The sequence below is a fragment of the Barbus barbus genome (genome assembly GCF_936440315.1).
Source record: "Barbus barbus genome assembly, chromosome: 30".
Taxonomy (NCBI): Eukaryota; Metazoa; Chordata; class Actinopteri; order Cypriniformes; family Cyprinidae; genus Barbus; species Barbus barbus.
In genome coordinates this window covers 29,824,951-29,848,223 of record NC_136758.1, presented here as the reverse complement: position 1 = coordinate 29,848,223, position 23,273 = coordinate 29,824,951, and the positions used below count along the sequence as shown (strand labels likewise).

At 38.1% G+C, this 23,273-nt stretch overlaps 1 protein-coding gene across 2 annotated transcripts in view; it reads right to left on the bottom strand.

Annotated features, from left to right (window-relative positions):
* Positions 1-23,273, bottom strand: part of dync1h1 (dynein, cytoplasmic 1, heavy chain 1) — an 85,356-nt gene that overhangs the window by 37,027 nt on the left and 25,056 nt on the right. For both annotated transcript variants that reach the window (XM_079386340.1, XM_079386341.1), the window contains exons 19-34: positions 22,241-22,354; positions 22,053-22,163; positions 21,761-21,970; positions 20,828-20,974; positions 20,588-20,754; positions 20,329-20,502; positions 19,896-20,061; positions 19,099-19,287; positions 18,821-19,015; positions 17,568-17,850; positions 16,498-16,598; positions 16,256-16,415; positions 3,161-3,401; positions 2,889-3,072; positions 2,006-2,218; positions 844-1,082 (exon numbers count right to left, since the gene is read on the bottom strand). In XM_079386340.1, the coding sequence (XP_079242466.1) occupies positions 844-1,082; positions 2,006-2,218; positions 2,889-3,072; positions 3,161-3,401; positions 16,256-16,415; positions 16,498-16,598; positions 17,568-17,850; positions 18,821-19,015; positions 19,099-19,287; positions 19,896-20,061; positions 20,329-20,502; positions 20,588-20,754; positions 20,828-20,974; positions 21,761-21,970; positions 22,053-22,163; positions 22,241-22,354 (2,894 nt within the window). The remainder of the gene's footprint in view (positions 1-843; positions 1,083-2,005; positions 2,219-2,888; positions 3,073-3,160; positions 3,402-16,255; positions 16,416-16,497; positions 16,599-17,567; positions 17,851-18,820; positions 19,016-19,098; positions 19,288-19,895; positions 20,062-20,328; positions 20,503-20,587; positions 20,755-20,827; positions 20,975-21,760; positions 21,971-22,052; positions 22,164-22,240; positions 22,355-23,273) is intronic.

Here is a 23,273-nt window from a genome sequence, read left to right as displayed (position 1 = left end):
AGGTGTATTTTCAGATGTTTAATGAGGCTCAGAGGTTGTATTTTAGTGCAATTAAATTCATAAATTCATGTTGAGGTTAATGTTTTAAATATACAATTTTGAATGTAGAAATATTAAATGATTTAAATAACAGAAAACATACTTTAAAAATTAAACACAATCTGCCAGTAGGTGGCGGTATGTCACTGATTTTGTCACCGAATCATTAATTTAATTGATTCGTTCGAATGAAGTACGTGACTGTCTAGATTCGTTTAACGCAGATCATTCATGAATGAAACACCGCTGTGTTTGACTGGAGATGCGCTGGGACTTTGTTTGAAACTATTTTCGTTCATGAAATAGAGCAAAATAAGGCAATAGTGTTATAGTCAGACAATATAAGTAACTTAATATTAACTTTGTTTAATGAACTGTTGTATTAAATCAGTATCACATTTGCAAACTCTCTTAATAATCATTAAAAGCTGTCGCTCATCTTAGTTCATCGCGATCTCACAAACTCTATTATAATCAACAAAGCTCCTTACTGCACAATGAATCTCTTATTTACGCTCCGTCTACACATTTGTTGTTATAATGAGAGAATACGTCTGTGATACATTACTCAACGTTGCAAAAACATGTAAGTTAGAAACCTTTAAAGCTCCCTCAGCGCAAACACAGATACGCTGATCTGGTCAGTCACACAGGAGCTCCTAAATATTTTTTCAGTCGCACGCAGTAGTTTTCAGTCACAAATGCGACTGAAATGGTCTCACTGCAGAGCCGGAAATGTGTTAGGGTTGGGTCAGAACGAACCCAAAATCACGATCAGAGCTGTGATGACAGACGAGGACTCACTTTCTGAGCACGTGCGTGAAGAGTCCGTCGGTCCACTCGCGTGTGTTGGGGTCCAGCGTGCCGTACAGGTGGTCTTTGCTGATGGCTTTGGGGTCGATGATGTGAGCGACGCCCTCCACGCCCTCCAGCCTCTCCAGAGCTTTGAGCAGGACTCTCCAGGCCATGGTCTTCCCGCTGCCCGACGGGCCGACCATCATCAGCCCGTGATTGATCTGCGTGATCTGAAAGAGCTGCAGCACCTGAACAAGAAGAGCAGACCGCTCAAGACTCACTGCGTGTAACGATTTCTCATCACGATTATAGTGAATAAACACTAAAACAATAACATTACCAATGATGTCTGGATTTTAAATGACAACATGACTGACAACGGTTTATCTAATAACATGTACAAAATGTTCAAATAAAATTTTGAAAAGCTTCATAAAATAGTAAACCTCACATTTCAGCCTTTAAAAAAAAAAAAAAAAATCAAAATGATAACTGAGCAATAAACGATTATATGTATTTTATAGGCTCCATAAACAATTCGGATAAGTTATCCGAATTGTTTAAGTGTGTAGAATCCACATAAGCTTGTTTTTCATCAACCGGTCAGAATCTACAGCAGGGCATGCAAATCCGGTCTGTGTTTAGTCCAGACAGAAGCTGCACACAGACTGAATGTGAATGTAAGTCTGTGTAAATCCCGTCTCTGGCAGCAGGTGGCGCTGATGGAGCAGCAGAATTACAGCCGTTTACCGTAACCTCCATGAACAAAGCAGCATTGCGATTAAAACACTACTTTATTAGGTATTACATGGAGCGAAGATTAAATAAAATGCCATCAAAGAGGTACATTCATATCATTCATTCATTTATATATTCATTTGCATAATTCTCTTAGCACTCTTTTAAAACCTCCCAGCTTTCCGCCATGTTTTCACTCAAAACGACACGACTCTGCTGCTGTGTGCACCTGAGACGGTTACTCAAAACTCTGCTTTATGCTGGATAGTATTGATTCATCCTCAGTTGTTCAAATCACGGTAAGCGAATACGGTTTTAATGATCAATAAAATATGAAATTGTAATATTAACCGTGGGGAATTTGATCATGATTTATTGTCAAACAGGTAATGGTTTCATCCCTAATGTGCTGGTATTATGAAACGAGTCTTACCTTCTCCACCCACATGCTGCCCACGTCGTCTCCGTCTCCGTACGTGAGGTACATCTCAGTGCAGACCTTCTTGAGCTCCTCTCGCAGCGCCGTCATCTCTCCTCGCATGTACTGGACGCCGGGGAAGACATCGGAGAGCAGGCTGAAGAGCAGCGGGATGTCCTCGGCCACCAGCTTCGGCACCATGGTCTCACACACGCTCTGGATCAGAATCTGACGGTCGAGCACATGAAGCGCGGTCAGAGATCACCTCAATGAGAAGATTTACTCTTCAGACCCACGTGACTGTCAACATGACATCAAACCGCACTCTATTTGCTTCATTCATGCTTCATTCATCTTACCAGTGCATCAGTTCATAAGCTTCCATCAAAATTATAATAAGATTCCAAAAAATAACAAGTCACGTACAACAAACATCTATGCCGAAGCCTGAAGTTGTCACCAAATGTAATTATATCATTGCCCAACTGATTATAAAACAACAAAGAAAAAAAAGTTGGATACATGTCCTGCTTCCATCCACATACATGCAGTATATTTAAAGCAATTAAAACCATGTAAAAAATCTCAACGGCTTGATTATTTGTATGGTTTCAAAATTTATATTATTGTTCAGCTCTAACCTGCTACATTCAACTATAAGGCATGAAGATATTATGAACATTAACATGATTTTACGCAAGAATGTTTTGAAACAAGGTGTTTTGTGAAAAGAGCAATAGAAATAAATTTGACTTGAAGCCCTTTAATTCTTTCAATATTTCCAGTAATAGAGTTTAACCGACCAGCTCTCATGCTCTTCACTCGTTCTGTTTGATTTGATACGAAACATCACATTACAGTCGTAAACAGCCTTCAGTTTCAGGCTCCGTCTGCTCACCTCCTGCTCCGGAAGGTTCTCTGCGATCTCGTTCTCGTCCACGTCTTCACCGCGCTCGCGCTTCTCTCGTTTGATTTTCTGGATGCGTTCTCTCTTGACGTTTCCGGCGCTGATCAGCACGCTCTTGAGCGCTCGCAGACCGAAGTCATAGTGAGACTGAGACGACAGCTGCTCGTCACACAACCTGCAACGACAGACCAAAGCAGGCTTACGTTACGACTTCATACACGCACAACAGCTGACCCTGCACCCTCATCCAGACGCGAGCATACTTGAAGAACGGGACGATCTTCTTGGCGAGGATCTCTGCGGTGCGGAAGCCCTGCGAGTACAGCATGACCTGAGCGATCAGCTGCCGGTCCGGTTTGGTCATGGCCAAACTCCTGAAGAGCTTCTTGAGGTTATCGGGCAGGTTGGAGCGTCCGGCGTAACCAGGGTTCATGGTGATGAAGATGGCCATCTCCGCACTAACCTTCACCTGTTTGTTCAGCAGCTCGGTGGTGACCGGCACACCTGGACACACCAGAACAAAGCTACAGTGATCACCTGACTTGCATGACATGAAGATGATGTTCTGAATTAGGGCTGTCAAAATGGCTGGAAAACTAAATTCAAATTTTGTACTTGATTATATTCAAGGGCATAATTTCAGTTAATGTAAAAAAAAAAAATGCTTTTTGGTTCTCTCCCGAGGCCACAACAGGACGTGTCGAGCTAAATATTACTAATGCAAGTTTATTCAAAGCAATAAAATAACACTACTATCAGTGAAAAAACTAAGGTTTATAAACCAATTATAATTAAGTTGCTTAAACAACTATAAACAAAACAGCATCACGCATGTATGCATAATTTAACACAAAAGGACCAAAAGCCAATCACACGGAGTACTTTTTCATTTAAAAACATGAGATGCAGTGGGATGGGAAAAAACTGCCATCTAGTCTCAAGACATGTTTTTTTTAAAAGTTGTGCTTGCATTAATTAGGGCCCAAGCCAGTAAGGCGCAGGGCCCTATTGTTCTTCTAAGGATTATTATTTTTTTTTTTTTTTTTATTATTTTTTATTTCGACTATCCGGGTACTTTTGGGGGCCTTAACGTGCCCGAAAACTCTTGAAAATTGGCACACACATTGGAACCTGCGGCCATTAGGACGCCGCTGAGGCTGGGACCCGGGCGTGGCACAGGGGCTCTACGGCGCCCCCTGCAAAATTGTCAGAAAGCTTGATGTATAGCTCACACATACTTGCACGTATTCATATGAAACTCGGTACACATATAGAACTCATTGAGCTGAACAACTTTCACGCTGCATGTTTTAGGCTCCGCCCAACAGGAAGTCGGCTATTCAGGGCTGTTTAAAAAGCGCATGCTCTGGAATTTGATATACTCCTCTGAGGATTTCCATACGATTGCCACCAAACTCGGTGAACATGATCTCAAGACATTGGGGACGCTAAATTGCGAAGATATTTTTGATATGTCGAACGGTTTGCCCGTGGCGAGGCGATGAAGTTATGGCGAAAAATGAGACACAGGAAATGCCTAATAACGTCCACATACATTGTATGATGTAGATCAAACTTCATTGATTTGTTCGTTGTGTGATGCCGATCGGATAGATGTGACTATTATGACTGAAAGTTATAGCGCCACCAACTGGCTGCAGGAAGTGTGTCGTTTTCAAAATGCTTTGAATTCAGCATCTTATTTTTACTCGATTTGCTTCAAACTTCACCAGAATAATGTCAAAACACGGCCGATGTAAAACTGTGAAGGAAATATTGATATCTAAAATTATGTTACCATGGCAACGTGTCAAAGTTGAAAATTCGTTTCTGGTGATTTTGAGGCAGATAACATGTTTAGAATGTCATGAAACTCAACACACATATCAGTATTAATGATAGTTAGACACTGGAAAAAGCTCATAAACGGGCGTGGAAGAGGCACTCTATAGCGCCACCTTTTGTCAAAAATGGGGGGGTTAGTTTTAGCTACAGACACCAAACTCGGTACATAAATTGTTCTTATTAATCCGGACAACTTTCTAATTTACAGTCATTAGCTACGACCAACAGGAAGTCGGCTATATTTAATGTGGGTTTTTTTTTAAAACGGGCTGTAAACAAATTAATACTCCTCCAAGCAGAAACACGGAAATCACACGAAACATTTTTTATCATGATGCCAAAATACTGACGATGCTAAATTGCGGACGGATTTAGGATATCTTGAACGATGATTTAATGGCAATTTATTAAAGTTACAGTAAAAAATAACACTTTTCTTTTTTTTTATCTTTTAAGAGCAGCTTCAAAACACTTCATAAAAAATTACATACACAGAACAATACAGTCTGAGGATATGTTATTAATTCCATGAATTTACAATACACTATGGAGAGGAGAAAATTTAAAAACTATCAGAGATCTCCTGTCACTGCTTCTAATGTGTGCGGTGGGTGACTGGGTGGGTGACTGACTGTGTGAGTTCAGTGAGTGTGGAGGGAGAGAGAGAGAGAGAGAGAGAGAGAGAGAGAGAGAGAGAGAGAGAGAGAGAGAGAGAGGGTCTGTTTAAACTTCTCAATAAAATCCTTAAAAAATGCTTATAAAGCATTAAAGGTTTTCATAACACTTTATAATTAAGTCTCATTTGTTAACAGTAGGGAATGCATTAATTAACATGAACTAACAATGAAAAATATATTTTTTACAGCATGTTAATTCTTCATTGATAGTATGAACTTACAATGAACTAGCAATGAACAAAATATTTGTAATATTAGAAAAATAGTCATGTTCAAAAGATAAAACATTAAAATGTAATAATATATTAACACATTTTGGAATTGATTTTGATCAACATTAAATGGTATATATTTATTAATGATGTAAATTAACAACAGTTAAATGATGTTGTTTTTTAACATTGGTTAATTCACAAATAACATTAAATATTAACAATATATTTTTTACTTTATTAATTTGTGTTAGAAAAAAATTATTCATGGTAGTTAATGGAAAAATAAATCATTAAAAAATGCTTATAAATCATTAAAACCTTTGGTAACTATAATAATTTCTCATTTGTTAGCATTAGTAAATGCATTAACTAACATCAACTACCAATGAAAAATATATTTTCACAGAATTTAAAGTTTTTTATGTTGTTCTGTGTGTGTGTGTTTCACAGAGTTGATGGTTTGGATTAACCCTTTAATTGCCGTATCCCTTAAAACCAAACTGCCAGAGGGTTACTGTGATGCGTGTGCTCGCTGGGCACCGTTTTATCGATGCCACCGGGGTGGCGTATGCTGACGGCTTGGGCCCGTCATCGCTGCTCGCAGCTATATTTATTTTTTTTTTATTTATTTTTTTTTATTTCGACTATCCGGGTACTTTTGGGGGCCTTAACGTGCCCGAAAACTCTTGAAAATTGGCACACACATTGGAACCTGCGGCCATTAGGACGCCGCTGAGGCTGGGACCCGGGCGTGGCACAGGGGCTCTACGGCGCCCCCTGCAAAATTGTCAGAAAGCTTGATGTATAGCTCACACATACTTGCACGTATTCATATGAAACTCGGTACACATATAGAACTCATTGAGCTGAACAACTTCCGCGCAGCATGTCTTAGGCTCCGCCCAACAGGAAGTCGGCTATTCAGGGCTGTTTACAAAGCGCATGCTCTGGAATTTGATATACTCCTCTGAGGATTTCCATACGATTGCCACCAAACTCGGTGAACATGATCTCAAGACATTGGGGACGCTAAATTGCGAAGATATTTTTGATATGTCGAACGGTTTGCCCGTGGCGAGGCGATGAAGTTATGGCGAAAAATGAGACACAGGAAATGCCTAATAACGTCCACATACATTGTATGATGTAGATCAAACTTCATTGATTTGTTCGTTGTGTGATGCCGATCGGATAGATGTGACTATTATGACTGAAAGTTATAGCGCCACCAACTGGCTGCAGGAAGTGTGTCGTTTTCAAAATGCTTTGAATTCAGCATCTTATTTTTACTCGATTTGCTTCAAACTTCACCAGAATAATGTCAAAACACGGCCGATGTAAAACTGTGAAGGGAATATTGATATCTAAAATTATGTTGCCATGGCAACGTGTCAAAGTTGAAAATTCGTTTCTGGTGATTTTGAGGCAGATAACATGTTTAGAATGTCATGAAACTCAACACACATATCAGTATTAATGATAGTTAGACACTGGAAAAAGCTCATAAACGGGCGTGGAAGAGGCACTCTATAGCGCCACCTTTTGTCAAAAATGGGGGGGTTAGTTTTAGCTACAGACACCAAACTCGGTACATAAATGGTTCTTATTAATCCGGACAACTTTCTAATTTACAGTCATTAGCTACGACCAACAGGAAGTCGGCTATATTTATTTTAAAGTGGGTTTTTTTTTAAAACAGGCTGTAAACAAATTCATACTCCTCCAAACAGAAACACGTAAATCACACCAAACATTTTTTCTCATGATGCCAAAATACTGAAGATGCTAAATTGCGGACGGATTTAGGATATCTTGAACGATGATTTAATGGCAATTTATTAAAGTTACTGTAAAAAATAGATTTTTTTTTTTTTTTTTATCTTTTAAGAGCAGCTTCCAAACACTTCATAAAAAATTACATGCACATAACAATACAGTCTGAGGATATGTGATTAATTTCATGAATTTACAATACACTATGGAGAGCAGAAAATTAAAAAACTATCAGAGAGTTATTAAACTGCTGAGTGAGAGCTCCTGCCAGTCTGCCTCTGATTGAGGGGTGGGGGCGGGGTGGGCTGTCAGTGACTGTGTGGATTGAGGCAGTGGGTGAGAGAGAGAAAGAGAGAGAGAGGGTCTGTTTTTTAAAATCTTAAAAAAATGCTTATAAATCATTAAAGATTTTTATAACACTTTATAATAAGGTCTCATTTCTTAACATTAGGAAATGCATTAATTAACTGAACTAACAATGAAAAATATATTTTTACAGCATGTTAATTCTTCCATGATAGTATGAACTAACAAAGAACAATTTTTTTTAAAGCATTTATTAATCTTTTTAATGTTAGAAAAATAGTCATGTTCAAAAGATAAACTTTAAAATTTAATAATATATTAACACATTTTGGAATTAATATTGATCAATATTAAATGGTATATAATTATTAATGATTTTATATATATATATATATATATATATATATATATATAATGATAGCTACAGACACCAAACTCGGTACATAAATTGTTCTTATTAATCCGGACAACTTTCTAATTTACAGTCATTAGCTACGACCAACAGGAAGTCGGCTATATTTATTTTAATGTGGGTTTTTTTTTTTTTAAACGCGCTGTAAACAAATTCATACTCCTCCAATCAGAAACACGGAAATCACACCAAATATTTTTTCTCACGATGCCAAAATACTGAAGATGCTAATTGCAGACAGATTTAGGATATCTTGAACTGCGTTTTAATGGCAATTTATTAAAGTTACAGTAAAAAAGAGAAAACTTTTTTTTTTTTTTTCTTTTAAGAGCAGCTTCCAAACACTTCATAAAAAATTACATACACAGAACAAGACAGTCTGAGGATATGTGATTAATTCATGAATTTACAATACACTATGCGGAGGAGAACATTTTAAAACTATCAGAGATCTCCTGTCTCTGTGCTTCTAATGTGTGCGGTAGGTGACTGGGTGGGTGACTGACTGTGTGAGTTCAGTGAGTGTGGAGGGGGAGAGAGAGAGGGAGAGAGAGAGAGAGAGGGTCTGTTTAAACATCTCAATAAAATCCTTAAAAAATGCTTATAAAGCATTAAAGGTTTTGATAACACTTTATAATTAAGTCTCATTTGTTAACAGTAGGGAAGGCATTAATTAACATGAACTAACAATGAAAAATATATTTTTTACAGCATGTTAATTCTTCATTGATAGTATGAACTTACAATGAACTAACAATGAACAAAATATTTGTAATATTAGAAAAATAGTCATGTTCAAAAGATAAAACATTAAAATGTAATAATATATTAACACATTTTGGAATTGATTTTGATCAACATTAAATGGTATATATTTATTAATGATGTAAATTAACAACAGTTAAATAATGTTGTTTTTTAACATTGGTTAATTCACAAATAACATTAAATATTAACAATATATTTTTTACTTTATTAATTTGTGTTAGAAAAAAATTATTCATGGTAGTTAATGGAAAAATAAATCATTAAAAAATGCTTATAAATCATTAAAACCTTTGGTAACTATAATAATTTCTCATTTGTTAGCATTTGTAAATGCATTAACTAACATGAACTACCAATGAAAAATATATTTTCACAGAATTTAAAGTTTTATATGTTGTTCTGTGTGTGTGTGTTTCACAGAGTTGATGGTTTGGATTAACCCTTTAATTGCCGTATCCCTTAAAACCAAACTGCCAGAGGGTTACTGTGATGCTTGTGCTCGCTGGGCACCGTTTTATCGATGCCACCGGGGTGGCGTATGCTGACGGCTTGGGCCCGTCATCGCTGCTTGCAGCTATATTTATTAGGGCCCAAGCCAGTAAGGCGCAGGGCCCTATTGTTCTTCTAAGGATTATTATTTTTTTTTTTTTTTTTATTATTTTTTATTTCGACTATCCGGGTACTTTTGGGGGCCTTAACGTGCCCGAAAACTCTTGAAAATTGGCACGCACATTGGAACCTGCGGCCATTAGGACGCCGCAGACGCTGGGACCCGGGCGTGGCACAGGGGCTCTACGGCGCCCCCTGGAAGATTGTCAGAAAGCTTGATGTATAGCTCACACATACTTGCACGTATTCATATGAAACTCGGTACACATATAGAACTCATTGAGCCGAACAACTTTCACGCTGCATGTCTTAGGCTCCGCCCAACAGGAAGTCGGCTATTCAGGGCTGTTTAAAAAGCGCATGCTCTGGAATTTGATATACTCCTCTGAGGATTTCCATACGATTGCCACCAAACTCGGTGAACATGATCTCAAGACATTGGGGACGCTAAATTGCGAAGATATTTTTGATATGTCGAACGGTTTGCCCGTGGCGAGGCGATGAAGTTATGGCGAAAAATGAGACACAGGAAATGCCTAATAACGTCCACATACATTGTATGATGTAGATCAAACTTCAGTGGTTTGTTCGTTGTATGATGCCGATCGGATAGATGTGACTATTATGACTGAAAGTTATAGCGCCACCAACTGGCTGCAGGAAGTGTGTCGTTTTCAAAATGCTTTGAATTCAGCATCTTATTTTTACTCGATTTGCTTCAAACTTCACCAGAATAATGTCAAAACACGGCCGATGTAAAACTGTGAAGGGAATATTGATATCTAAAATTATGTTGCCATGGCAACGTGTCAAAGTTGAAAATTCGTTTCTGGTGATTTTGAGGCAGATAACATGTTTAGAATGTCATGAAACTCAACACACATATCAGTATTAATGATAGTTAGACACTGGAAAAAGCTCATAAACGGGCGTGGAAGAGGCACTCTATAGCGCCACCTTTTGTCAAAAATGGGGGGGTTAGTTTTAGCTACAGACACCAAACTCGGTACATAAATTGTTCTTATTAATCCGGACAACTTTCTAATTTACAGTCATTAGCTACGACCAACAGGAAGTCGGCTATATTTATTTTAAAGTGGGTTTTTTTTTAAAACGGGCTGTAAACAAATTCATACTCCTCCAAACAGAAACACGTAAATCACACCAAACATTTTTTCTCATGATGCCAAAATACTGAAGATGCTAAATTGCGGACGGATTTAGGATATCTTGAACGATGATTTAATGGCAATTTATTAAAGTTACTGTAAAAAATAGATTTTTTTTTTTTTTTTTATCTTTTAAGAGCAGCTTCCAAACACTTCATAAAAAATTACATGCACATAACAATACAGTCTGAGGATATGTGATTAATTTCATGAATTTACAATACACTATGGAGAGCAGAAAATTAAAAAACTATCAGAGAGTTATTAAACTGCTGAGTGAGAGCTCCTGCCAGTCTGCCTCTGATTGAGGGGTGGGGGTGGGGTGGGCTGTCAGTGACTGTGTGGATTGAGGCAGTGGGTGAGAGAGAGAAAGAGAGAGAGAGGGTCTGTTTTTTAAAATCTTAAAAAAATGCTTATAAATCATTAAAGATTTTTATAACACTTTATAATAAGGTCTCATTTCTTAACATTAGGAAATGCATTAATTAACTGAACTAACAATGAAAAATATATTTTTACAGCATGTTAATTCTTCCATGATAGTATGAACTAACAAAGAACAATTTTTTTTAAAGCATTTATTAATCTTTTTAATGTTAGAAAAATAGTCATGTTCAAAAGATAAACTTTAAAATTTAATAATATATTAACACATTTTGGAATTAATATTGATCAATATTAAATGGTATATAATTATTAATGATTTTATATATATATATATATATATAATGATAGCTACAGACACCAAACTCGGTACATAAATTGTTCTTATTAATCCGGACAACTTTCTAATTTACAGTCATTAGCTACGACCAACAGGAAGTCGGCTATATTTATTTTAATGTGGGTTTTTTTTTTTTTTAAACGCGCTGTAAACAAATTCATACTCCTCCAATCAGAAACACGGAAATCACACCAAATATTTTTTCTCACGATGCCAAAATACTGAAGATGCTAATTGCAGACAGATTTAGGATATCTTGAACTGCGTTTTAATGGCAATTTATTAAAGTTACAGTAAAAAAGAGAAAACTTTTTTTTTTTTTATCTTTTAAGAGCAGCTTCCAAACACTTCATAAAAAATTACATACACAGAACAAGACAGTCTGAGGATATGTGATTAATTCATGAATTTACAATACACTATGCGGAGGAGAACATTTTAAAACTATCAGAGATCTCCTGTCTCTGTGCTTCTAATGTGTGCGGTGGGTGACTGACTGTGTGAGTTCAGTGAGTGTGGAGGGGGAGAGAGAGAGGGAGAGAGAGAGAGAGAGGGTCTGTTTAAACATCTCAATAAAATCCTTAAAAAATGCTTATAAAGCATTAAAGGTTTTGATAACACTTTATAATTAAGTCTCATTTGTTAACAGTAGGGAAGGCATTAATTAACATGAACTAACAATGAAAAATATATTTTTTACAGCATGTTAATTCTTCATTGATAGTATGAACTTACAATGAACTAACAATGAACAAAATATTTGTAATATTAGAAAAATAGTCATGTTCAAAAGATAAAACATTAAAATGTAATAATATATTAACACATTTTGGAATTGATTTTGATCAACATTAAATGGTATATATTTATTAATGATGTAAATTAACAACAGTTAAATAATGTTGTTTTTTAACATTGGTTAATTCACAAATAACATTAAATATTAACAATATATTTTTTACTTTATTCATTTGTGTTAGAAAAAATTATTAATGTTAGTTAATGGAAAAATAAATCATTAAAAAATGCTTATAAATCATTAAAACCTTTGGTAACTATAATAATTTCTCATTTGTTAGCATTTGTAAATGCATTAACTAACATGAACTACCAATGAAAAATATATTTTCACAGAATTTAAAGTTTTATATGTTGTTCTGTGTGTGTGTGTGTTTCACAGAGTTGATGGTTTGGATTAACCCTTTAATTGCCGTATCCCTTAAAACCAAACTGCCAGAGGGTTACTGTGATGCGTGTGCTCGCTGGGCACCGTTTTATCGATGCCACCGGGGTGGCGTATGCTGACGGCTTGGGCCCGTCATCGCTGCTTGCAGCTATATTTTTTATTATTATTATTTTTTTATTTTTTATTTCGACTATCCGGGCACTTTTGGGGGCCTTAACGTGCCCGAAAACTCTTGAAAATTGGCACGCACATTGGAACCTGCGGCCATTAGGACGCCGCTGAGGCTGGGACCCGGGCGTGGCACAGGGGCTCTACGGCGCCCCCTGGAAAATTGTCAGAAAACACGATGTATAGCTCACACATACTTGCACGTATTCATATGAAACTCGGTACACATATAGAACTCATTGAGCCGAACAACTTCCGCGCAGCATGTCTTAGGCTCCGCCCAACAGGAAGTCGGCTATTCAGGGCTGTTTAAAAAGCGCATGCTCTGGAATTTGATATACTCCTCTGAGGATTTCCATACGATTGCCACCAAACTCGGTGAACATGATCTCAAGACATTGGGGACGCTAAATTGCGAAGATATTTTTGATATGTCGAACGGTTTGCCCGTGGCGAGGCGATGAAGTTATGGCGAAAAATGAGACCCAGGAAATGCCTAATAACGTCCACATACATTGTATGATGTAGATCAAACTTCAGTGATTTGTTCGTTGTATGATGCCGATCGGATAGATGTGACTATTATGACTGAAAGTTATAGCGCCACCAACTGGCTGCAGGAAGTGTGTCGTTTTCAAAATGCTTTGAATTCAGCATCTTATTTTTACTCGATTTGCTTCAAACTTCACCAGAATAATGTCAAAACACGGCCGATGTAAAACTGTGAAGGGAATATTGATATCTAAAATTATGTTGCCATGGCAACGTGTCAAAGTTGAAAATTCGTTTCTGGTGATTTTGAGGCAGATAACATGTTTAGAATGTCATGAAACTCAACACACATATCAGTATTAATGATAGTTAGACACTGGAAAAAGCTCATAAACGGGCGTGGAAGAGACACTCTATAGCGCCACCTTTTGTCAAAAATGAGGGGGTTAGTTTTAGCTACAGACACCAAACTCGGTACATAAATTGTTCTAATTAATCCGGACAACTTTCTAATTTACAGTCATTAGCTACGACCAACAGGAAGTCGGCTATATTTATTTTAATGTGGGTTTTTTTTAAAAACGGGCTGTAAACAAATTAATACTCCTCCAAGCAGAAACACGGAAATCACACCAAACATTTTTTATCATGATGCCAAAATACTGAAGATGCTAAATTGCGGACGTATTTAGGATATCTTGAACGATGATTTAATGGCAATTTATTAAAGTTACAGTAAAAAAGATAATTTTTTTTTTTTTTTATCTTTTAAGAGAAGCTTCCAAACACTTCATAAAAAATTACATACACAGAACAATACAGTCTGAGAATATGTGATTAATTTCATGAATTTACAATACACTATGCTTAGGAGAAAATTTAAAAACTATCAGAGCTGCTTTTGAGTGAGAGCTCCCTGTCACTGCAGCTGAGTGAGGGGTGGGGGTGGGGTGGGGTGTGAGTGACTGTGTGAGTGACTGTGTGGATTGAGGAGCTGGGTGAGAGAGAGAAAGAGAGAGAGGGTCTGTTTTTTAAAATCTTTAAAAAATGCTTATAAATCATTAAATAAGGTCTCAATTCTTAACATTAGGAAATGCATTAATTAACGTGAACTAACAATGAAAAATATATTTTTACATCATGTTAATTCTTCCATGATAGTATGAACTAACAAAGAACAATTTTTTTAAAGCATTTATTAATCTTTTTAATGTTAGAAAAATAGTCATGTTCAAAAGATAAACTTTAAAATGTAATAATATATTAACACATTTTGGAATTAATATTGATCAACATTAAATGGTATATAATTATTAATGTTTATATATATATATATATATAATGATAGCTACAGACACCAAACTCGGTACATAAATTGTTCTTATTAATCCGGACAACTTTCTAATTTACAGTCATTAGCTACGACCAACAGGAAGTCGGCTATATTTATTTTAATGTGGGTTTTGTTTTTAAAACGGGCTGTAAACAAATTCATGCTCCTCCAAACAGAAACACGTAAATCACACCAAACATTTTTTCTTATGATGCCAAAATACTGAAGATGCTAAATTGCGGACGGATTTAGGATATCTTGAACGATGATTTAATGGCAATTTATTAAAGTTACAGTAAAAAAGAGAAAACTTTTCTTTTTTTTTTTTCTTTTAAGAGCAGCTTCCAAACACTTCATAAAAAATTACATACACAGAACAATACAGTCTGAGGATATGTGATTAATTTCATGAATTTACAATACACTATGCTTAGGAGAAAATTTAAAAACTATCAGAGTTCTCCTGTCTCTGTGCTTCTAATGTGTGCGGTGGGTGACTGGGTGGGTGACTGACTGTGTGAGTTCAGTGAGTGTGGAGGGAGAGAGAGAGAGGGTCTGTTTAAACATCTCAATAAAATCCTTAAAAAATGCTTATAAAGCATTAAAGGTTTTGATAACACTTTATAATTAAGTCTCATTTGTTAACAGTAGGGAATGCATTAATTAACATGAACTAACAATGAAAAATATATTTTTTACAGCATGTTAATTCTTCATTGATAGTATGAACTTACAATGAACTAACAATGAACAAAATATTTTTAATATTAGAAAAATAGTCATGTTCAAAAGATAAAACTTTAAAATGTAATAATATATTAACACATTTTGGAATTGATTTTGATAAACATTAAATGGTATATATTTATTAATGATGTAAATTAACAACAGTTAAATAATGTTGTTTTTTAACATTGGTTAATTCACAAATAACATTAAATATTAACAATATATTTTTTACTTTATTCATTTGTGTTAGAAAAAATTATTCATGTTAGTTAATGGAAAAAGAAATCATTAAAAAATGCTTATAAATCATTAAAACCTTTGGTAACTATAATAATTTCTCATTTGTTAGCATTAGTAAATGCATTAACATGAACTACCAATGAAAAATATATTTTCACAGAATTTAAAGTTTTATATGTTATTCTGTGTGTGTGTGTTTCACAGAGTTGATGGTTTGGATTAACCCTTTAATTGCCGTATCCCTTAAAACCAAACTGCCAGAGGGTTACTGTGATGCGTGTGCTCGCTGGGCACCGTTTTATCGATGCCACCGGGGTGGCGTATGCTGACGGCTTGGGCCCGTCATCGCTGCTCGCAGCTATATTTTTGCATTGTTTTCTAAACATGTGGCTCTTTTGTGCGAGACGCGAGTGCAACGATGATAGATGTGCATAGGATTAATATGCATTGTGTGTGAACGGCTTGGTTTCTCCGCATCTTTTTCTGCAATATTTTGAACGAACAACGCAGCAGCTCTGCATCTAGTGGCTTCAGCTGGATAGGCTAACAAAGTCATTAATAAGCAGCTACACTTACATCGTCATCGCATCTGATAAGGCTGCCTCCTTACACCTAAAATCTGAATGCAACTTTTTTGCATTTTAAATTCGATGAATATTCAAAATTAGATTTTTTTTGACAGCCCTAGTTCTGATCTATATCATGCACGTACTGCGGTCTCGGTTGGGGTTGCTGTGTTCTCTCAGTGCCACCTGGATGTACTGGACCTGCTGAGACACGGCGGACAGCATGCGCTCCTCCAGACGGTTGAACTCGTCAAAGCAGCCCCAGGCGCCCACCTGACACAGACCCACAAAGATGCGGCCCATCGCCTGCAAGACAACACACCACAAAACCCTGTGATTAAACGCCTGTTATTGACCCCTGACACCCATCCTGTGACACCAGTCATACCTGGAAGTCAAAGGTCTCGTCGCAGTTGAAGACCAGGACGAAGCGGCCCAGCTGGTGACCCAGGGCTTTTACAGACTCGGTCTTTCCCGTTCCAGCAGGACCTACAGAACAAGAACGTCCATCATCACTGCATACATTCAGCTCACGTGCACACGTCTATGAGCTCGACTCTAGCAGGGTTTCTGCAGGATTTTTAAGGTCAAATTTAAGACTTTAAGGCCTGGTTTCAGACGGAGTTTAGACTAAGCCAAGATTAGACCATAGTTCAATTAGGACATTTAATTAATTTTTATAAACGTGCCTTAGAAAAAACATTACTGTTGTGCATTGAGACAAAATAAAGGCACTGATATATTTTAAGATCAGTCAGTGCAAGTTTCTTTCAGATGAAACTGCTCAGACTTGGATTTTAGTCTGGGATTAGGTTTAGGCCTAGTCTGTGAAACCAGGGTTAAGACCATTTTTAAAACCTGCACAAATAAAATTAATACCATATGAGCGGGGTAGGGCAATGTATATAGTAACATTAAAACTAAAATGCATGATTTACGGTTCAGATAAAGGTTTTCACAAAAACTAAGTTTTATAAAATTATATAAAAATAAAATACACTTCCCATTTCAGCCTTTAAATAAATTTAAGAAAATGGACGAGTCAAGTATTAGTTATTATATTAATTCAAACAATTATCATCAATAAATTATTATATTAAATAACATATGAATGCATTTTGCTGTTTAGATGTTTATAATGCATTATCTTCTTATTGATCCACCAGTTCACATTTACAGCTCTGAGTGTTTGCAGGGTTGATTTTCATATTGGTCTGAACAAAAACAACAGGCTTATTGAAAATGCATATTCATTCTGTGCCAGCAGGAGGCGCTTTCGGAACGGCAGAAATATAAACGTTTTCTCAGTAACGGCAGTAAACAAAGCAGCACAGCAGCTGGCTTCATAGCCTTTTGAAGTTTAATCACATTAAACCGTATCGCAATTTTGGTCTTTCCGTCAACTAAATTTAAGACTTTAAGGACCCACAGGAATCCTGTCTAGACGGACACACTGACCGAAGGGCGATCCGCCCAGACGGGCCTCCAGCGCCTGCGTCATGGTCAGGTAGCAGCGGTCGGTCAGCGGCGTCTGCACCAGCTTATCCTGTACGCCCAGATACTCGAAGCCGTAGTTGAATTTTGCGTTGGCCATCTGGATGGAGAGCTGCTGGAGGACGTCGGTCTGCTTGGGGTCGAAGTAGAAGCGCATCTGGCTGAGCCACTCGAAGGATTTGGGGTTGTCGATCTTGTTCTTGATCAGAGTTCTGGTCACGTCTCTCTGGTGGACCAACTCGGTGATCTACGAATAAAAAAAAAAACACGCAAGTCACGAACACATCTGCAGCTCCAGATGATCAGAGAGAGCTCACGGTTCAACTCGTCATACAAACTCGTACTCTGAGTAAATATCTGCATCTATATACAGTATATGTGCATCAGAAGGACATATTTGTCCGTTGTATTTCACAGGTTTTATGAAGGTAAATTTAAGATGTTCAGACCTTTTTAAGACCAAGAACACCAATTTAAGGAATGAATTGAAGGGAACACTGTTCATCAATATGTTCTCTAAATGTCTAGGTGAGCTCAGAGAACCCAATTAATTTAAAGTTTATTTTTCTGACCAGATTGGCAGATATTGGTTTTTGTTTTAAGCAGAAACTTGATTTTGTTCAATTTCTCAGAAAACAAGACTTCATGTTCATTTTGCGTCTCCAGTAAATGTATCCTGATTTAAGGATGTTTAGATATTTCACTGGAAAACAACAAAAATACAGAGAAAGATATTATTCTTTTGCAGTGAATGCAACATTTAATGCCATGACTTTTGATATCAAGACTTCTGCTCTGGGGCCAGTTGCATAAACTTAGCCACCATGTTAAGACTCTGTCTTAAGAACTAGTTTGACCAACTAGCAGTTGCAAAAGGGTAATCAGTCTCACTTTCCCAATAAAAATAAGACCAATCTGTCTTTTCATAACTGAATTTAAAAAGTTATGACCAGTCTTGAAGAAAAAAAAAAAATTGGATGACTAACTTTAAGACTAGTCTAAACAGTTTATGCAACCGGCCCCTGACTGATCTAAGACATGTTTAAGGCCCACAGAAAGCCTGGCGTTGCCGTTTTTGCTTCTGCCCTGAAAACAAATGTAATGGACAGAAACTATAAGCAAGGCACGACTGTTTTCTGCACCATGAATGCCAACTCAAGCTGCATTAATCTTCAGTTTCAGCACACGCACATCCACACGAGCGTCTGACTTCTCACCAGATGCTCCAGCTTCCTCCTGCGCAACGGCGGCTGCTCCATCAGAACAGTGTCGGCCAGCAGGTTGAGCGTCGCCTCCACGTTGACCAGCACGGCCTGCAGCGGACCCATGTCCACCCCACCGGCGATGGTGGTCAGAGCGTTCTCCACGTTCTCAGACCAGTCGATCTGCGTGGACAGAACCACCAGCTGGGCCTGGATGCAGCAGAGACGGAGGTTAAGCATTCATGAAGACGTATGCTGTACAGATGCTGGGTTAGTCTGGGAGGACGGGTCACCTGGTATCGGTCGATCCAGTTGATGTAGGTGCTCAGGTCGATGCCGGTGCCCTTGTTGAAGGCGCCCACCTCCGTGACGGACTCGGCCAGCAGCTTGGCCAGCGTTACCCGCATCTCTCGCTCCACCAGCGTCAGCCACTCGTTGATCTTCGGATGCTCCGTGATGGACACCGGCGTCTTGTAGAACACCTGAAAACATCGCATTCAAGAGGTATCCTACATGAAGACAACTAATATTCATGCATATTGATTTAACAGCACTGATGCTTCAGATGAGAACAAAACTTGAACTAAACTGATCTGAATAATGACACTAATGGGGAGTCCGCTTTTAGCTATTATGCCGCCCGCAGTTGGAATCAGCTTCCAGAAGAGATCAGATGAACATTAGCCACATTTAAATCCAGACTCATAACTCATCTGTTTAGCTGTGCATTTGTTGAATGAGCTCTGTGCTACGTCCAAACTGATTGCACTGTATTTTATGTATAATCTCTCTATTCTTAACGGTTTAAAATTAATTTTAAATCAATTTTTAATTCCTTGTTTTTATTGCTGTGATTATTTTTAATGACCATTTCACTTCCTTTTATGTAAAACACTTTGAATTACCACTGTGTATTACCACAATGTGCTATATAAATAAACTTGCCTTGCCTAACGTCTTCTGCAGAGCTGCTTTACAGCTGAAACTGAATTTGTCTCATATTGGATGCATTTGCATCAGTGACTGGTACTTTTTGGCCAAACAAACATATAACAGATGTTCCAGATGTCTCTCTCAGGACGAGCCGTACCTCCTCTCCCTCTCGGGACGAGATGCCCAGCACCTCCGTGTTGTCCTCGTTCAGCAGGATGCTTGAAACTCCAGCGAACATTTTCTTGAAGTGTTTCTGCAGTTTGGCCACATTCTTACTGTTGCCGATGATCTCCAGCAGATCTTCATCACCAACAAAGTAGAACCTGCGGGAAACAGAAGCAACTCTGTAAGTCTTTGTGATTTAGACAACCGGGACAGTATGGATACTGAAGCACAGCCTGCAATTATTTGACCAACTTAACACAATCAACATGTCATTTTTATTACAGCACAGCAAAAACTGCAAACATCATATAAAAATCTGAGAGAGATCCAAACACGACTAAAACTAGCCAGTCTTACATTCCCATCAGCTCTCATGTTTAATGGACACTGGATGGGGCTTATATCGTAAAACCGAAATGTCTGACCTGGGGAAAGAAGAGCGCTCTCTCTCCAGATATTCTCCCAGCGCTTTCTGGATCTTTCCCAGCAGATCAGCAAGTCTCTCCAGCGACCTCTGAACCCCCTGAATGTTCAGGACATCCATGACCAGAGGAGACTTGGTCACCTTCTTCATCAGAGCCAGAAACTCCATGCTGATGCTGTCAAATCAAATGAGTCACATGTTAAAGCCCAAAGCCTGCATTCTTCAGCACATTCGTGTAATCTATCAAATCAGCCGCTGACCTCTGGAAGCGCTGCGTCTCCACAGGAAGCAGGTGTTTGATGTCTGCGCTTCCTGTGAAAATGCCTTCCAGGTAAACCCATCGGCGCTGCACGTCAATCCAGACGTCAAACAGAGCCATGATGCGGTTGAGTTTGTCCTCCCAGCTCAGAGCGTCCTCCTCGAACACCTGCCGAGAACAGAGACGAGTCACGGAGGAACGTTTCTCTCTAGCATACGGTTTCTCTCCTTCGCTTCGGTACCTTGTAGTAGGGCGAGAGCTTCATGGCAGACACGCTGTTGATATGCTCCTTGACTTTATTGAACAGATCATCCCATCCGCGAATCAGGCGGCACTTGTTCTGATAGTTGACTAGGTCGAGCTCGTACGAGTTCCAAACTTCACGAATCTGCAGGGAAGAGGAAACGGTGAACACACATCTTTAAACAGCACCTATTATTCCCCTTTTTTACAAGATGCAATATAAGTCTCAGGTGTCCCCAAAATGTGTCTGAAGTTTCAGCTCCAAACACCCCACAGATCATTATATCATGAAAAAGCCCATTTAGAGTGGAAGCAGAAACAGGTCGTTTGTGTCTCTTCTGCTGTTCCACGCTCACTTTTCCAGTCACAATTAACTGCATCCAAAATAAAAGTTTTTATTTACATAATATAGGCCCTGTGTGTGTCTACTGTGTATATTTAATGTTTATATCAATACACACACATGCATGTATACATAAGAAAAATGTTACTTATATTAAATATACTTATATATGATATATACTATATGAATATAAATATATACATGTAAATATTTTCAAAATATATGCTGTGTATATTTATATATACATAATAAATGTGCACGATACACACACATATATTATGTAAACAAAAACTTTTATTTTGGATGCGATTAATCGCTTGACAGCACTAGTTTAAATGTCTGATATAGGGTTTTCTGAGCGCACACATCCGGAGCACGCACTCAGAAAGCATCGGTCACACAGCATGAGAGTACGAAACTAAGCTCTCTTTTATGTCTTATTGCACTTAAACGGTCAAATACACACAAGTTTAAGTTAAGAACACACGAGTTACAAAAATAGTGGGGTTATGCCTGAAAAGGTAACCAGCTGGGACAGAAATCACATGTTAATGATAGATCTGTGACAGCTGTGTGACGTATGCTGACCTGCTTGAGGAACTCCTCGAGAGCCATCTCTCCCTGCGCCACCAGCAGCACGTCCTTCACCACCATCTCGTTCTTCTGTAGGTCCACGTCCCAGATCTGACCCAGACTCAGCTCCGACAGAACCCAGTTCACATGCAGACGCTTCATCAGCTGCTTCCAGTGCCGGTCCTTCAGCGCCTCCGACTTCAGCTCAATCACCAGCATGTTCACCTGAGGATCAGCACAGGTAACGGGTTAGGCACTTCACCGACTCCATCCCAGCATCCTCACCTGTTAATGCAGGCCGGCTCACCTTCATGTATCCCTTGAGCAGTCTCTGCACGTACTCGTAGGAGGCGTACTGCCGCAGACGGGCGGGGAAGTTCTTCAGCTGGTTGAGGAGAGCATCCAGATTCTGGCGCAGCTGCACAGAAGAATAACAGACTCAGTGAAAGCGAGGCTCGGGTACGAGCCACATGAGACGGCAGGTGCGTCGCTCACCTTCCGCGGCTGCACAGAGACCCACGGCTGCTCCTTCATCTGATCGAGCTGCTCCCAGACCTTCGACAGCTCCGACCAAACGCCCTTCAGATCCTGCAGCTCCTCCAGAGCCACCTGACGAACAACACCAACACCACACGCGTTAACAAGAGCACTACGAGCAGATCAGAATCTCTGAATGATGAATGAGAAAACTGAACGCAAAAATACTATATTAAGTTAATGAATCCAGTGTGTTTTCATTGAGTCTTCTTTCAGACAAGCGAAAAGAAAACATCCAAAAGTGTTTATAATAATTCATTACATTTATATAGTGCTTTTCTGCTTTTCTAAGCACTCAAAGCGCTCTACATTGTGAGGGGTGGTGTCTTCCTCGTCCACCACCACGTTTATTTAATTGTACTTCATATATTTGCGCCTGTAGATTTCAAATCTCAATCCATATCTTTAAAGTGTTTCTTACATTCACCGATTCTTTAGTTTTATTCCTCTCTATATTCTGAAGGTTTGTTCAGATGTCATTCACACGGATTTATACAACATTTTATTGACGTTTTTAAATTCCTTGTTTTATTGTGATTATTTTTATTCTTTTTATGTAAAGCACTTTGAATTACCATTGTTTATGAAATGTGCTATATAAATAAACTTGCCTTGCAGCTCAAACATTAATAGATTATGATGTTGGTTTGTGTCAACACGTCCATAACAGAGACGCTTGTAAATAGGGCTGGGCGATATGGCCAAAAAAATCATCACGATACTTTTTTCATATCAATCGATAACGATAATTATCACGATAAATGTCAAATAGTTCTTTCATGTTTAAAACCAGAATTTTGCTCCATTTGCTAATTTTCCTTAAAATATCTAAATAGAAAAATGTATGTCTGAGTTTCTGCATGTTCCAATGAGTGATATCGTTTCAAATCAAGAAACAGGTGTGGGTTGCCTGATAATATTAATAATAATATCACTCGTTTTGTCTCTTAGAAATGTATGAATTTGATAGTAGCTTGAGTTAGGATGCAGA